The 17,898-nt window shown below is 37.8% G+C and overlaps 1 protein-coding gene across 2 annotated transcripts in view; it reads right to left on the bottom strand.

Annotated features, from left to right (window-relative positions):
• Positions 1 to 17,898, bottom strand: part of EPHA6 (EPH receptor A6) — a 491,879-nt gene that overhangs the window by 72,116 nt on the left and 401,865 nt on the right. For both annotated transcript variants that reach the window (XM_051635236.1, XM_051635153.1), the window contains one exon: positions 4,063 to 4,185. In XM_051635236.1, the coding sequence (XP_051491196.1) occupies positions 4,063 to 4,185 (123 nt within the window). The remainder of the gene's footprint in view (positions 1 to 4,062; positions 4,186 to 17,898) is intronic.

The following is a 17,898-nucleotide window of genomic DNA, read 5'->3' as shown; positions in this document are numbered from 1 at the left end:
ACACCCATCTCTAGTTGTTTTTGTCAACAGAAAAAAAAAAAAAGGCAGGAAAGGAGTTTAGCTTGAAAGAAACAGTAGGCAAGGTATTTGCTTTGCCTCCCTTCCTTTCCAACTCAGTAGACTTAACAATGTGACACTCTTCAAAGGCAGCAGCATACCATAGATTTTTCTATCCGTAACTTCTGCCAGGCAATATGGGTATGCATTTATATAACAAACTCTACATATGGCTGAAATCAAGAGCTGCCAATACACAGCAAAAGTAGTCACCTAAGAATTGCCTAAGAATGGAGCAAACAACACTACATGTAGCTTGGAAGAGCTGGAATTTGAAGAAATGGATGCAGCACTGGCAATTTAGTTATTTATTTTTTCACAACGTGTATATACCTGCACATTTGTGTGTGCATATGTGTAACTATGAAGCAAGGGGTAAGCATCCACAAGAGTGTAAGGTGCTAAGTGGTTTAAGTATTCTATTTAATATATGCAAGGATATCACTTGAGAAAAAGTACTTACTGCTTATGTGAATCCATCTGTCATTATAGACCTACATCAACTAAGTCATGTGAATTTGTACGAATGACAGGTGGGATAACTAGAAACTAAGTAATTTGTGACATAATTGATAGTTAAATCAAAAGGAAACTATTGTCTGAAAATGGGCTTGTTTTTGCAAAATTCTAGGATAGAAATTTGGAGGCAGGCTAAAAGCTTTGCTTCTAGTAAAACGGCTGTATAGCAGCGACAGACTTTTGATGTAACTATCAAATATAAGCACTGTTGTCATGCTTAAAAAAAAAAAAATCTATATTTGAGGCAATCTGTTTATGCAGAAAGATGTAATGCCCCATGCCAGCAGCATAAATTAATCTTTAAGTTGGCTAAATGAATCTCTGCACAGTGCAAAAGCAGACAGGGAATTACACAAAGCCAAACATCAGCTGTCAGTGCAATACTGAAAGAAATACACTCCCCAAAACCATCGAGTGAAAAGTAGAAAGGGAAAGAAGGAAAACAACAGCTAAATTGCCCTGCCAAGCTCTTTTCCAGATACGTATTTATAGCAGGCTTTCCAGTTTAGTTTTGTGTTTTGCTTAAAACATTTGTGGGGAATTTTGTAGAAAAAAAGATGTAAAAGCATTTTGTCTGACTATTTATTCTTACTATTTTCAAGTAAATCTGCCACTTAGCTTGAGTTAAAGGTTTTGGTAAATAAAAAACATCTCATTATCTTTATTCCCAGTGACCTTAATAGCAGAATAATGCAGGCATTTTAAGCCCTCCATGTAGTTAAATTCACTGAAATCTTACACATAGGCTATATGTGAAGCAATTAGGTTATAATTCAGCAAAGTTATTAAACGTTAAGTACTTCTGCTAGGCTTATGAAAGCTACTCTCCAATATCAGCCCAACATCTCAGATGATGGAGGTGGGGTCACTGTGCTATCAAAGGCAGCAATCAAGCATGCTTCCCTCCAGTGCCCATACACAAAAAGCAATGTTCTCACTTTTCATGAGAGAGGGTAAGCATGGGAGAGAGCATGAAGGCTAAAACGGGTAGCTGATTTTCCCTGCCTATTGCTGTTCTAACAGCCAGAGGCTGCCAGGATAACACAGATACCACTGCTTGAATACCTTCTAAGGGCATTGTTGCCTTGGGTGTCTTTGTTCCTTAGCAAAGCAATACTCAGAAAGAAGGTCAGGTGTTCAGTGCAGTGTTTTTCAGCACAAAGAAACAAAGGGTACCTCCCTTCTATGTTTGTACTGAAGGGATTCAAGGATGTACTTAAATTTTCCACTGAATCATGCACAGTGAGATTCAGTTCTGAGTCTCTCACATCCCAGATCAGTACTCCCTTTAACAGATTTTTTTTTTCCCCCCTTTAAAAAAAATGCAGTATATGTGTGCATTTTTTTGCTCAGGTGTACAGCAAAGATGGTTTTAGCAATTTAGAAAGTTAACATGAAATGGAAATGTCATCCTCTGGTTATCTCTGTAACAAAGAGAGGCAATTCAGAATTAAGAATGTACTTAGTTTAAACACAAATAGGATCAAGTAAAAAAGAAGGAGTTAAACAGCAGCACTACAGACAAGATTGCTAGGGTTAACAGCAATTTCTAATTTGTACTGAGGCTTTTCATGTCACCTGGACCCCACATGAACCCTTTCTCAAAAGAAGACATTCCTTGGATTTAACACAGTTCTTCACTGGCTTTAAACTTCCTGGCAATCCTCACTTCCCAGAAGATGAGCACTCTCACCCTTTCTGAGGGGTTGCTGCTTGGCTCATTTTTTGTTGTTGTTGCTGACATGATCAAGAAATAACACTTATTTTCATTACCTTGCTAGGGCGTATGTTGCACATCATGTAACTGCATATCTATTTTTTCATCAGATTGAATCAGAATTCTTAGTAAACCACAATTAATAGCAAGAAATTATGAACCAATTTCATAAAAAAAACCCCTCAATTAAGAGTTATGATTTAAGTCCAGAAAGTGTGACAAAAAACTTTAAAAGCATTTATAAAACAACAGTCCTGAGGATCTTATAAAATAAACTTGTAGGTAGGTATGTAGGCGAGAAGCCAGTGCATGAGTGCAGTTAAGCCATTTGTAACCTAAAATAATCAGTGATGTGCTACACATAACACTACGTAATGAGTGATTTTTATGAGGCCTGCAGTATTTCCTCTTCCACAGTTGTTTGGTTACAGATACCAATCTCATCATGATGTTGACTGCCAAAATAGTCTAAGGGCTATTAAACACTGAGATATCCCAAGGAGAAAACAAAAGAAAAAAAAAAAAGGAAGTATTTTACACACTGTTGACAAAAGACCCAGTCATAAGACATCAAAGTTGCTGAGAAGCAAAGAATCCAAAGAAAGTAAATAAACAAAGAAATAATAGCAATTAAAAAGTAAGAATCATCTTGTATTAATGAGTTCTACAATTACTGCAATCGATAAAATGGGGCATAAAGTAGTAGAACAGTTTCTTTTGTATAGCAAATAAAAAACATTATGTAATTTTTCAATTTTCTCCCTACTTTTACCATATGAGATTTTTCCTCTTCCATAAAAACTCTAAGTAACATTACAGGTAAGATGTCCTGAAAGGATAAAAGTATGCAATTAGCCCATGTACAGATTAATTTTACAAAGAAATATGTAGTTTGGAAAGGAACAGAACTGAACTTTGACTCAGTTTCAAGTATAATTAAGATACATATATTTATTAATATATTAGCTTTGATGGAAGATGGTGTTTAATGACTCCAGAAGAGAATGGATAATGCATATAGCCCTTCTGGGATAGGATGCCTTTAACTTGTCCCTCTTCCCTGTTTCAGCCCATTCACCTGGCATGGTGTTCTCATTCTCAGCCTACACTCAAACTTATGCTCACCTTCTAGGGACCCTCGTGCCTCTGCTGGGGAGGCAGTGCAAAACACCCTGCTGGCAACATAAGCAATGGGATTTTCTGACTCATTTTAAGAGATTTACAGTTGTTCAGATAGTGATAAAAGTTATTAGAAGATTTAAAATGTTTTTCATGAGATACAAGTTGCAACTACAGAAGCATACAAAGGATTTAAATGCTATATCAGTAGTTAATTAAATTTTGCCTTTCCAGATTTGTTTTGTTCCATACTTTAACAAGGGATTGCAAATGTCTGGGAAAGAGTCACAGAGTCACATAAAATCTGAGACTTATAGTGGTATTTTTAAAGTTATGTTTCCCTGGTGCAGATGGGCATACTTCATGAAGTGCATGATTAGAGGGTACTAGGTCTTCTCTTCCAATATTTAGGTTGACCACTTTAGATCAGCTTCCCTCACAATTTCTCCTGTGGATTGATTCAGGAAAATGGCTGGTTCCTGAAAAGGATTTAATCTTTTCAGTTTCCTTTCAGTTTGGCTTTTTATTGGAAGGGACATTGAATTTCCTTGTCTGACCTACACCAAAGTTTGCTCCCCTAAGATGTGTGGACAGATGGGGCAAAAGGTGAAGGGGAAAATTGATGTGGGGGAATAGGCTGAAATACCTACCAGAGGAAATGCTGGGGGGTAAAGATCCACCCCCTGACACTGGATGTGAGGCCAGGATGCTATTTAAAAATCCCGCCCTCAGGAATCTCGAAAGAGACTTCACCCCAATGGTCGGAAAGGATCCTTTCAAAGAGATAAAAATGATCATTAATCAAACAACTTGTTCTTTGGTTGATAAAATAAGTTGACTGCTTACAGAAAGAACAGTAAAATCTCTGCAAAGTTAACAGTGGTTTCACTGTCACAGACCTTACAAAAAGCAGTTAAAAGTCTTTGCTTTTTAACCAAGTCATACAAAACACATCTTTGAACAGAAAGAGGTTGTTTTCTGCATACTTTGCAAACGAAGAATCCCAGCACTTCTAAGACAAATGGAAATTTCTGATATTTTAAAGGCAAATTACACCTATTGACTATTCATAATGCATTCAAAATGACTTGGCCATAGAGGCATTTTACAGTTTTGTATAGAAATCAAAGAGACACCACTAGAGGTGAAGCTATACCAGAAAACTATGGTTTATATTAGTATTTTAAAGCCACCTGACAAACCACCTGACAAAAGTCACGTCAGGCAAGTGGAGAAGGGGAGCCAGAATTTGCAGCTACATTAGCAGCTTCTGTGTCAGGGCAGCTACATCAGTCAAAGCTTCTATTGCATCTCCCAACATCTGTCAATATACTGATGCAAGCAAAAGCCAGGCATATAGACATGGCCCCTTTCTGCTTTGCTGTCAACAGAAGTTTAACACATTTTATGTTTATGCTTTCAGTAGAATTAACTCCATGTTCTTTTCATTGCCTCAATGTACAGTTTTATTTCTGGAAACAGAGATTATCTCATCCACCCCTTTTAAAATAAGCAATTGTGATGTATCTATTCTAGTAATGAGAAATAAGGACTCCGTATCACTTGATCCACTGTTTCACTGTACAGAGATCTAGAGGCATCATTTCAGCTAGCTCATGGTAGTGCCCAGTAAATGCCAAAACCAAAGATGGATCTGCAATTAGAGCTCTACATATCTTGCTTAACATCACAGAGTCAAGATTCTCCCATCTTGCCATAAATTTAAACTGACAAATCAGAATTATTTGTGTATTTTTGGATTTACATTAAGCAAGCATCCATCCAAAAAATTAGGCAATGGCAAGTTTGTTTACATCATCTTGAAGGTATTTTACAGTTGTTCTCTTAAGAGATAGAAAACACCTTCATATTTAGATACAATGAGAAAAACAAAAGGCCTCTTAAAAGGTATGCAACGGTTGGGATATTTTTTTTAACTAATAAAAATGTAGTGAGGAAAATTTAGCCTCAAAACACACACACATATTTGCTAAACTTAAAGTAGCCTATGAGAGCTTTGAATTTTTCTCTTGTATTTTCAAACACGAGTTTCTATTGTTTCATCCCAATACATTTTGTACTTGCCCTTGAAATTTGTTATTAGACCTGCTGCAGTCTGTGGAACAAGAATTAATTTCATTAGTGTTCTATATGTAGTATTTTTATATCTGATGGTTGAAGATAAGGCATAAAAGTTTTCCCTCTGGCCAACTCCAGAAGAGCCTAGCTTTGGCAGTCTTGTCAGTTTTTCCAAACTCCATTGCTTTAATTTTAACATATGTGATCATGGATAGAAAGTCCAGAATGCAATGCACACAAATTCAATTTTAAAATGGAAGATTGTTCCATAAACCTCAAGATGTTTGGTTACTAAACAGCATCTTAAAAGATGAAGGCTAAATGATGAACACAGGAAGACTTCCTGAATAAAACTTTGCTTCTCTGTTTCAAAATATGAATGATGCCAACCATAAAGTACACCCACTGTGAGTCACATATATGCACAGACCTTCAGAAAAGCCAAACAGCTGGAGCTTCACCATTGACATTTTCCTACTTTTAGATGGTGTTAAATGGCAAATAAAATTTTCCTATCAGTGTTACAAGAAGTTACTTTGTTATAGAGAGCAATGGAGACAAAACCAATTCTATTTCACTTATTGTACGTATTAAGAAATAAAAACAAGGAGCAGAACATTTTGGAGCAAGACAACCTGTGAATGCTAAAAAGAGAGCTTGAGTGCTCTCAGTTATTGAGGCTGTATAAGCAGCAAACAACTGAAGGAGTACAAAGAAATAGTATTTTTTTCTCTCACTGAAAAAGGTAGGATTCAGTTGCTTAAGCATAAATGCTTTTTGTCATATGAGACACTGGAAAATCTGAGACCTTCATGTTTGAGGTGGCAGACATGACCAGATCTGCGGGAGATCTGCACTCTGTGAGACTGATGGCAAGTGGCAAAGCAGCAGCTGGGTATCTCAAAGCAGGCATTCAGTATCATTTTAGGCAACTGAATCTCATCCAAAGAGTCCTCTGTCATCTTAAAAATGTCTCTGATTAAGTAGAATACAGAGTTACAAGAACGAGACCTCATTTAGTCTTTTCTAGAACTCCACAAACAGCTTCTGAAAAGGACATGGTTGATAACACTCAGCCCTGATCAGTATCCAGTAACATAAACATGCAGAAAAAAAGACAGTTTGAAAGTTTGTATTTTAAAATTCACACGGTCCTAAGCTAAAATATAGCAGACACCCCACAATGAAAAAATGGGTGCTTTTGGTATTATCACTTGCACGATGTGAATAGGGTTTGAGACTATTATATGACTACGTAGGTGGAAGCTGACTATCATTGCAGGTAGCTGGGAAAGACAATTCATTCCCATAAATTCCATCAATCACCAGCAGAAGGACAGAGGTCTGATAAGAGCTCTGGCCATTTAAAGTGACTTAGAAGCTTTATTCAAATTTTTATTTTTTTGCATAAACACCCATGACGTATTTGAAAGAAAATCTGCAACAAAAAAATTATGTTCAAGACAGAAATGGAGAAAGGTCTCTGCTCACACAACAAAGAAGAGACGTAGAAGCACACTATGGAAGAGATAACACCAGCTCAGAAATACTTCTCAGATATATTATAAATGTGTGTGGAAAACCATGAACAGAATTGCATTTCCTTCTATCTGAATACTTTGGGGTTTGTTTTGTTTTGTTTTTATTTGGACAATGAAGTTGTAGTCTTTCTTCTTTTTCCAAATTGGAATAATGCTTATCTAAAGAAAAAGTCGACAAAAAAATGTGCCTCTGCTTTATATCCCACTGCTTTACACTCCAAATTGCAAAAGCATCTTCTTAGAGATGTAGCCTTGCAATAGTAATCTTAATGTTTAATTTAAACAATCTCTTTAAAGCCCACACTGGACAACTGTAAGATGCTAGGATATTATTTCCTTAGCTAACCAACTGTCTTGAAAATTGTCATTCTGTCAGTGCACTTTACATGGAGACTTTTACATCAGTTCTGTTGTTTCGTGTAAAAATCAGCACTCATTGTTTTAGCCGTGGGTGGAGTTACACTAATGTCAAGAGCTTTTAGTATAAGGTTTTACTGCTTCTGAACTGGGAAAAGGAGACATGAATATTAAGCCATGGTTCCTGAATGCACTGAAATACAGTTGTTATGTAGCAGCTTACAGCCATGGATTTATTAAGGAAAAAACCCAACCTCTCCCCTCTGAAACAGTAAAACTATAAGGCAAAACTCTGAATAGCTGACAGTTCATGAAGTATCCACCATTTACTGAGTTCTGTGATACTAGGTTATAACTCAGCATAAATTCTTCTGTTTCACAGTTATTACAGCTAAGTGCCTATGCTCAGAGGCAGTGGGGGAGTGCTGAATCAATTAGCCTGCCTTTTTCCTTCATCTGTTGTTCCAGGGGGAATATCCTCCCACAAAGAGTGAAATTTGATAGGACATCCCTGCTATAGCATCATAAACTGTCACTGTTTTAGTAGCATATTATCACACAGAGCAGAAAGGCAAGAGCAGATAGCTGCGTAAAGGAAACACTTCTGCTTAGTTCAGCTCCAGAGCACATACATTAGCTCACACACATTTATTAGCATGTGCATCATGACACCATGGCCAGCCAGAAGGAACAGCCATTTCTCCCCACAGCAAAGGCACATCCCATGGCCCAGGGTTAGCAGCAGTTGAACCGTGGTGAACAGTCCTAGATCTACATGATAGAGAAAGTTCTGCCATGTGGATCAACCGAAGTAGTGAACTGATGAGTGAATGGATGGACAGATGAGGAGAATGGCAGAAAAAGCAGCCAGTGCAATACTGGTGGAACACAGAATCACAGACTTGTCAGAGTTGGAAGGGAGCTCTAGAGATCATCCAAGTTCCCCACTAAAGCAGGATTGCCCAGAGCACATAACCCAGGACTGCATCCAGGGGGGTCTTGAATATCTTCAGAGAAGGAGACTCCACAGCCTCCCTGGGCAGCCTGTTCCAGTGCTGTATCACCCTGACCGTAGAGAAGTTTTTCCTCATATTTAAATGGAACTTCATATGTTCCAGCTTATGCCTTTTGCCCCTGTCACTGGTAACTACCGAAAAGACTCTGGCTCCATCCTCCTTGCACCCACCCCTTAGATACTTACAGGCATTAATAAGATGTCCCCTCAGCCTTCTCTTCTCCAGGCTGAAAAGTCCCAGCTCTCTCAGCCTTTTTCTCATAAGACAGATGCTCCAATCCCATGTTGGAGTGGAGTGAACCTCTGTTTGAAGTGGAGATGGGGAGGGATTCTTTGTAAGAAATAGTAAAAAAAAGTATCTAAAAGGAACAAACCCACTTGCACTTGAAAACTCTCAGGGACTGAACAAGCTGAGAAACATTAACCTGACTCATTATTTTTGCTGCTGGCACTTCACAGAAACTTCAAGCAGAAGACCCTCAGAATTTTCCACACAAACTGAACACGATTTTATTGGGTTAGTACATACCCATTCAGAGCCACTGACTTGAATGCAAACGTTCCCACCAGTTTTGCTCACATATGCAGTACAGAACCAGAGCAGCACTGGCAGTCCTTAGGGACCCACACCCTACCCTTTCCTCTTTGCCAGCTGCTGGCTTCTTTGTTCTTCTTGAGTCGATCCCATGGCAGCCCCTAGTCCCCACAAGACTTGCAGGGGTGGGATCTGAAGCTGCTAATTGCACTGGTACGAGTAGGGCCATCAGCTAGTTCCACTTGTGCCAGGGTTCCCGAGCCATGCTGGGAACAAATTAAGCAGTTTTTTTCCTACTATAGCAATTGTACGTATGGGACCTTAGTGCAATCTGTGGAGATTTGCTTTTAAAAAGGAAAACACTTCTACAGACTCCGCATCATGTCTAACAACCTGGACGAAGCAGGTTAGAAAGCCTATGGAAGATGCAGACTGCTCTTCAGCCCTGTTGTTGCTGTTTCTTATTCATTATACTTCAGGCTGATCCAATGCTTTCTGCAGGTGGAATCGACCATTTAAGGTTCTGTGTATTTTGGGGCATCTAGCAACTTGAAATTCAAAAGGAGCTCTTTGGCTGCTTAATTTAATAAGGTAGAAGGAGACATTCTAGAGAGGTCATGGCTCCTGTCAGGAACTTTTTCTTATGGGTACCATCCTTTCTTAGTACCATCAAAAGAGAACTTTAGTTTGTTATTCTTTTCCTATATATTTTGTTTATAATGTTAAGAACAGGAAAAATACAGAGTTAGTGTCTTTCATGTAAAAACCACTGATATTCATTTCTGTACAGTCAGTTGTATGGATGCTTTTCATACTGGGACTGTGAAATACAGTTAAGAGACATTTCTTATGAACTCTGCAGATGAAGGCTTTGGCGAAGTGAGTCAGAGGATAATGAGCTTTTATGTTCAGTGTAGCAGGAAGCAACAGAATGACTTCAGGTTATTTTCACCCATAACTGCACTCTCATGAAGGCAGGAGTGTAATATTTAGTAATGAAATATTAGAGAACAGAATGTAGAAAGAGTTTTCCTGCTCCTGAATAGGGCAATTATCCATTGTTATCACTCAACGTCTGGGAAAGGCTGGCTTCGGTTACGAGCACCCTCCATTATAAAAGAAAACCTGATTTTTACTGTTACTAGTGTTTCCTCAGGAAAACTAGAAAGAGGGTTAGAGCACTTTTTCCAAAATTATTTTTAATATACTAATTCTGGAAAATACTGAAAACCAGTCAACTTTTCTCTCACATGATCTTATTTATTTTTCCTTCCTAGACCACTGGGAACTGTACAACACATAATAATTTTAAATGGGGGAACATATGGAAGGTTTTAATGAGGAATGCCTTAAAAAACCTTTGAAATTATGAAGTCAGATTTTGTAGAGAATTCAAAAGGCTTGACTAGCAATGGGAAAAAAAAAAAAGATCAGAAGCATTTGTTGGATGATATTTTCAGTCCTTTTAGACAACATGGATCTATACAGTTAAGTTTAGCTATTTTGAATGTATTAATCTGGAGACTTAAAATATGCTTTGAATAATTCATTTTAGAGCTTTTTTGCCACATGCAAGCAGAGGTGATGAAGTACAGAGTGGTATGCCTAAATTTCTACTCACATAATTTATATGTCTTAGGAAAATCTTACTTTTAAGTTCACTAAACAATATTCTGCAATACATATAATAAAATATTAAAGCACAATAACAATTAACAAAAATTACTCTGCTTACCCCTATTGAAATTACAGAATCACAGAATGGTTGAGGTTGACAGGGACCTCTGGAGGTTATCTTGTCCAATCAAATCATGGAGAGATTTCCATTACCTTGCAAATAATACAGTGAAAACTTTTCAGGGCTAAATTCTGCTCTTGGGTACCTAAGCTAGTAAAACCAAAACCTGTACAAAATGCACTGTGGTTTCCAGAGTGCAATTTGTGTTCTAATGTTCAGCAGCAAATTTTCAAAGGGAGGTCTAATTTTGTTTCCCCAGATTCCTCTTGAGTAAATGACATCATCCCAGAGCACTCACAAATAACTGTCATTCCTGAATGCACTTTCAAGAATTCTTAGGTGTTTAACTGTCTTTATCTCAGCAAATTTTAAAGCACCCCGAATTTTTAATTTCACTGTTGTAAAATACAGTTTGGAATCTCAAAGTAGAAAGTACTATTAGAATAATAAATATCCCAAATATACAGACAATGTAAAACTTGGAACATCATCTTCATTTATCATTAGACTTTGACTAATTAAGTTAGAAATGTTTTCTGACACATCTCCAAGGGAATAACTACAGTGGAAATTATGTAATTTATGGAGAAGGCCAGGTTGGATGGAGCTCTGAGGAACTTGGTCTAGCGGGAGGTGTCCCCGATCATGCAGGGAGGTTGGAACTAGGTGATTACTTTAAAGTCCCTTTCATCCCAGACCATTCAATGATTCTGTGACTTAGCAGGATGCCAAGGTATATGAACAGAAGAAACAGGAAAACAAAATATAGCCTCCTGTTGGAGGGATGCAGCTGAGGACTGCTCATTGGAGTAGTTTTAACCAATGAGACTTGAATTTCTTCTGAAGGAACTCATACCAACACCTAAACCAGCAGAAGATCTTTACACCTGTTCTGTTCCATTTAGGGTCTAGAAATTAGGTAATATAAGAATTTTTTTGGCAAAACCTCTTCAGATAATGAATTTTCACAATTGCAAATATGAAGCAATGTCTAAACATTGAAGTTTGGAGGAATCTCTGTGAGGGAATAATCACCCAAGCAAGGTTTCTATTACAAAACCTGGGTGCTCTTGCTAGTTCTTCTGATTAGAGATTTACAGTAGTGAGGCATTACTTTTGTCATAGCATGTGGCATGTGTATATACTGTGTCCCTGACATGTACCCACGGAAAGGAATATTGTATGTCTCATTTAGAAGGGAGCTGCAATGAGCTCCTTCACCCACATTCTCAGTACTTGTTGCAGCTGCTCATATATTGGAATAATTCAGAGCTCCTTTTGTCTGTCTCGAGTCACTATCTCATGTCATTGGGTTTCAGCATCTTGCTCAAAAAGATGGCCTAGATTTAACCTTAATTCTGTCAGGCTAGTGGCTTGAAGAAGAAAGATCTTAACTTAACTGCATCATCATGCATCAGAGAACAACCAGTTACTTCATTTTTTGGGTGCTGTTACACAGGCACTGTTGGTGATTTTGTCTAAGAATAAACTCTGTTGTGCATTTAAAACAAGAATTTGGTTCACCCCACATTACAAGCACGGCTCATGAAAACTAAATGGCTCTTCTCAGTATTTGTGAGGAAGTTAGTTGCCTTCAATCAAAATTCACTTTAGGGAAAGCTCCATAAGAAACTGAACAAACTGCATCCTACATTTCTCCCTAATAGTCTTAAAATGGAATAACAGATACGTAAAATTTCTCTCTTCGCTGTATCTTAGAGAGCTTGTGTGCACTTGAAAAATCTTATTTTAGAGCAAAAGTTCTTATTTTTTTTCTGTTATCCAGCATAAGAAAGTTTCTCTTTCAGAAAGGGTGGAAAGAGTAACATCCTACCACGTAACTCCCCCAGCAGGACTGCCCTTTTTCAGAAGTCAGGTGCCATTATTCTCAATAAGACTGAAATTGTGTCTTGCCTATAGTCAGGTGATTATTCTGAAAAATGCAGCAGTCTTCCAGAGTATTCAGTGACCCCAGATTCACAGATTGCTCTTGAAGAGAGCCATTACATCGCTAGAAACAACAGGATGTAGTAGCCTCTTATAACAAAATGCTGTAATCAAAATGACTGAGCTGTAGCTGTGCTCTAAGAGCTAGAGGAAATAACACACATGTAGAGTCCAACTCTTAAGAAATTCAGGGACATTGCACCTTTGTTGATGAACCAGTTTTCAGTATACAATGGCAAAACTTACTAGAAACTCCAGAAGAGCTCTTTTTAAAAGTTTTGGATCAGATATGCTTATTAGAAAAATTAGAAGAGAGGTGAACACTAGAAATATGCATATCTGGAAGATGGAAAAATGTGTATGGAAGTGTGTGCTTTGTGGAAAATCAAAGGGCAAGCAAAAGGGAGGACAGAAGGAATGATGAAAGAACCTTAACACACAGGTTTAGAAGAGATTTGGCTATATACTTATTTGCCCTGTGTTGGCCTAGCTTTGACAAACATCTGTATACTCTGTCATTCTGGCTGGCTTGTAACTTGCCTTTTTCTTAAAAAAGAGCCTTAATAATTTCAGTAGAAATGCAGGAAAATACAAAATGAATATGCTCTATGATGTTTAGAAAAAATAAAGGTTAGAAAGCCTGTAACAGCTTTTAGTGTTTTGTTATTCTAGGACTGTGCCATGATTTTGAAGGGCCTGACCTGCAATTTTTAGTATTCAGCAAAATCCTGCATTTAAAATATAACACATTACTGTAAAGTTTTGTGTTTGGGTTTTGTGTTGTTTTGTTGTGTTTTGTTGTTTTTTTTTTTTTTTTACCTTTGTTTATTAGTCATATATAGTATTCAAGTAAGAATGGAAATTTCCTTCAAAAACAGACTTAAGGTTTAACCAGCCATGTACAGTGAAAACACTGATGTACTTCAGCAAACTTGGGTCTAAAAACATTATGAAACATGAGGCAACCTTAATGTTAACCCTTGTTACTTTTCTGCCTCTGCCAGTGGATAAGGAAGACTTAGCGTTGTTTTTGTTTGATCTAGCATGGGGACAGAGTCAGTGCCATGATATAAGCACTGCTGGAGTTGCGATGGTCTCATGAAAACGTTATACAAATGAAGAGGTTTGTCTCTTTCAGTACCCAAGCAATATTTTTGGGAAGAGCAGGGCAGCCTTCTGGCACCCAGGCTTATCAAAATAATCTGAAGAAGGGCTTGAGTGTCAGAAAACATTTGTTTTCTTCTCCAATTACAAGCAATAATAACAATAATAAAGGACCTGTTTCTTACAAACACTTCTTTGCTTATTTTCACTGTGAGGTTTTCGCATGATAGCACAATTATTTCAGGTGTATGAATTATTTATTTCCATGCTCTATTGTTTTCAGTTTGATTTAAACTCTGAATTTCCTTAATTTTATTGGTTTGGGAATAATAAAGCAACCACATGTTTTGGCCTAATTTCTGAAAAGAAGACCACTATAATCTAGCTCCTGGTGAAAATATTTTAAAAGGCCTGCTTTTCTATATCAAGTCCCTAATCTTTGCTCCAGATTTAAATTTGCGAGGTCTGTCTGGAAACACGAAGAAGGCAAACACTTGATAGGGCAAAGCTGTTCTTCAGGTCTCCAACCCTGAAGAGTTTAACCTTGAGATCCCTGTGAAAGACAGTGCTTTACTATGAACCTGAAGTGCTGGAATTCTCTTATTTCTTGATTGGCAGATAGGAATAAATCCAGATTTAGGAATATTTACATAGAATGAGACTATCTTAGCAAATCCCAATTATAGCAAGTTTTGGCTTTACTTATGATTTCTCTGGGAGAAAAAGCAAATGCTGCAAGAAGCTTACAATTCCTAAGGAGGAACTGATGGAAGTTACAGAATATTTGGGTAGAATATTAACATCTAATTTAATTTCCCTTGCTGCTTCTAGACAAACAGGCAATTTGAGGGAAAAAAATGAGGGAATTGCTTGAACAGTGTTCTACAAACACTATAGCCATTTATTTTGTGATGTGTTAAATGTCAATGCACACTGAAGTTCTGGTTGCTGAGAAGACTGGTGTGAAAACACTAATAAGACTAAGGCTTTTAACAGCAATAACAAGTGTTACGTTGAATCATCTTTGTACTCTTAACGGAATAGTAATGGGAAATACTGTGCTTCTCTTATGGGATAAAACAATCTGTATATGCTAAAGCTGTCTATTAAATAAGTATTCTTCAGTCAGTGCTTAAACTGAAAATAGCACTAGCACAGTGCTAAACAAGGACTCTGAAATTTTTATGTGTTAATAGTTATGTATGATACCCAGAATGCTCTTCCAAGCACGCTTTGGTGTATGTTTGGATTTCATGCTCATTCACGTATTATCAAGTTAGCTAGAAACAAAATACTTTACAATTACAGTTTTCATTTACAATGTGAAAAAGAAAGCCCGCAATATTGGCCAAAGCCCTCGTGATTCATTTTGTACACATGATAATTTTGGAGAACGATTACTTCATTAATAATTAGCCATAGGAATTTCTTGTCAGTCAGCTTTTGATCACTCAGTTTTTGTGATTTGGGGAGAAAAGATTCTGAGTAAAATCTTAGCATTCCTATTGTGGGAAGCGTTTCTTCTTCTTCCCCACGTAAGTCTAAACAAAGCGCCTTTAAGCCAGCACAGCCCTTCTGCTGATTATTCCCAGCTCACAGACCAAACCCAGGCCGGCTGCCCAGGGACACGGGAAAGCAAAACAGCAGGGCTGACCCAAGGCAGGAAGGACGGGCAGCAAGCTAAGAACTGCCCCCAGCAGTGACCGCCCCAGCGCGGGGCTCACGGCGGCCCCTCGGCTCCGGCACCAGCGCGTTCCTGCCCTGCGGCGGGGGCACCGGCGGGACGGGGGGCCCGGGGCTGGAACGGGCGGCGGCTGCAGCCCGTGAGAACAGAGCGGCCTGCCCGGACGCCTCTGGCGGGGGGCACGTCCCCGCTGCTCCTTGGGTCTGCCTGGCACCGGGATGGTTGAGAAGTTCCGGGGGCTTTTAAATTTTCAGGTGTTATTTTTTTTTCATGGTATTTCCATAAAAAGAGGTAGATCAGGTGTTAATTTTCTACTTAATATTTAAAATTTGCAGAGAGTTTTAACATAATGAGTGAAATAGCTTTCCATGGGTGACATTAGAAGATGAATGTATTCATGCAGCCTGCTGTAAATTCTGCAGTTCTGCAATTAGAGCTCTGATTATCTACTCTTTTAGCCTTGCTAGTCTATAACAGTATGAACAGGGAGCAGGAGATAAACGCTCACTGCTTTTAGACAGCAATTAGTACCATTGGAAAAGTCTCACTGTTTTCAGTTAAGAAAAACACTTGGAGCTGAAGTTCCAAAGAGTCAACCGACAAAAAGTAATTTTTCCTTAAAAAAAAGTAGAGTATAAACTCAGCGTGAGTTTATACTCACCTTTCACTGTTCATATCCATAACACTCACAATTCACATTTCACTAATATCAAGGAAATTAAGTAGAAAGGTCTGCTTTTCTTCTTCATTACAAACACCAAGTGACTCCTGCAAATAAGTGATGCCAAGATTAGAAGGAGGAAGATGGCTATAATTATCATAACCTCAAATGAACTCTTTGATTAGAAATGTATTATCTACTGGTTTACATTTATAAATCTATATGCAAGATGAAAACACCTCTATGCCCAGGCTCACTGAAGATGTCCCAGTGCACACCAGGCAACCCATATTAGAAGCTAGCTTGTATGCAGCTCCTGTATCTAGCTGATGTGCTTTGACATATACACAGGCATTCTGCTTCCTTTTTTTTTTTGAAAATGCTACTGACCAAAGACAATTGGCTGTGCTTGTTAATTATCTCTTGGTGGATATCAGTGTATTGAGAGGATTTTCTCTCAAGCTCAAAAAACACTTGTTAAGGGTGAATGCCATGAGGTAAAACCTCTCTCCTCTGAACTTCCTCTGTGCTAGGTTTTACAACAGTGACTCTGGCAAGATGAATACTGGGCAGTCAGTGTTTAAATAGGCCACGAAGTCACATTTTTCAGTGCATTCACTGAAAATTGGAAAATTGGAAATAAATTGCCAATCTTACCTAAAACAGCAAAACTGTGTTTGTATGCTAAAGAGTGTTCTCAGCTACAGCCGAGAGCAAAAAGAAAGAGTAGAAACTAATTTCCAAAGTGGTTAAGCTATTGTCAGTCCAGGAAGAAATGAAAAAAATTATGTTGTTTCAGGAAGAAAGGAAATAAATTATGTGGAATTTGCAAACTACAGTAGTTTTTTTTTCAGATTTCTACTATTATGAAATTTCTGTACTTTCCTTCTCTAGATGGAATACTGATATTAAGTTGTTGGAAGCTAAACTTCTTTACTTTTACATTTTATTCAGAAGGAATTAAATTTTTAACATTTAGTAGAAAAATGACAGTATTTACCAGTTGATGTAGTCATAAATCTATTTTGGAATGCCAGACTGAATACATTTGCCTCTTAAAATGTGTTTACAGGATTGTCATAAGTGTTCTTATATTAAGAACTTCAACTGAATAAGCTGTAAACTCACACCATCTAATTATGGTGGTTTTTTTAAAAAATATTTTTTTTCCACATTGCCTCTTTCTTTCAACTGTGTCCCCCTTAACAGTTTTATCATCTGCTCCTGATTTATAAGCAGTGCCAAGGCTAGGTTTATCTGTGAAGTACTGTAAGATTTAAGAGGCAGTATTTTTTGCAAACTGCATTTCCAAACAAAACTTCAAAAGTCTGGAATGGATCCCAGACAGTTTGCATCTAAATTATTTACTCATCTGGAACCTGAACTATATATGTATTAAGAATCAGAAAGATAATTATAGTCAGTGAAATGGATACAGCAAGTCTCATAGTAGAGAGGAACTGAATTAAGGAATTTGGAGGTCAGGAATATACAAAGAACATAGTGATGGGCTGAATGGACAGATGATGAATAAACAGTTTACAGATGAAATCTCTATCAAAATGATGGCATTATTTTGTTCACATGTTGGTGACAGTGCTAGAGGAATGGTGAAAGCAGAAATAATTTATCTGCCTTGACTGGAGTTGCAAAGCTGAGTAAGATCAGGAAGGAAAATGTGGGGGGTTGTCTTCACTGCAAACCTCTGCCATTGGCCATAAGCAACCTGGTCTAGTAGGAGGTGTCCCTGCCCATGCAAAGAGGTTGAAACTAGATGATCTTTGAGGTCCTTTCTAACTCAAATCATTCTGTGATTAAAGTTCTC

Source organism: Apus apus, chromosome 1, assembly GCF_020740795.1.
Source record: "Apus apus isolate bApuApu2 chromosome 1, bApuApu2.pri.cur, whole genome shotgun sequence".
NCBI lineage: Eukaryota > Metazoa > Chordata > Aves > Apodiformes > Apodidae > Apus > Apus apus.
This window is presented reverse-complemented; position numbering and strand designations above follow the sequence as displayed.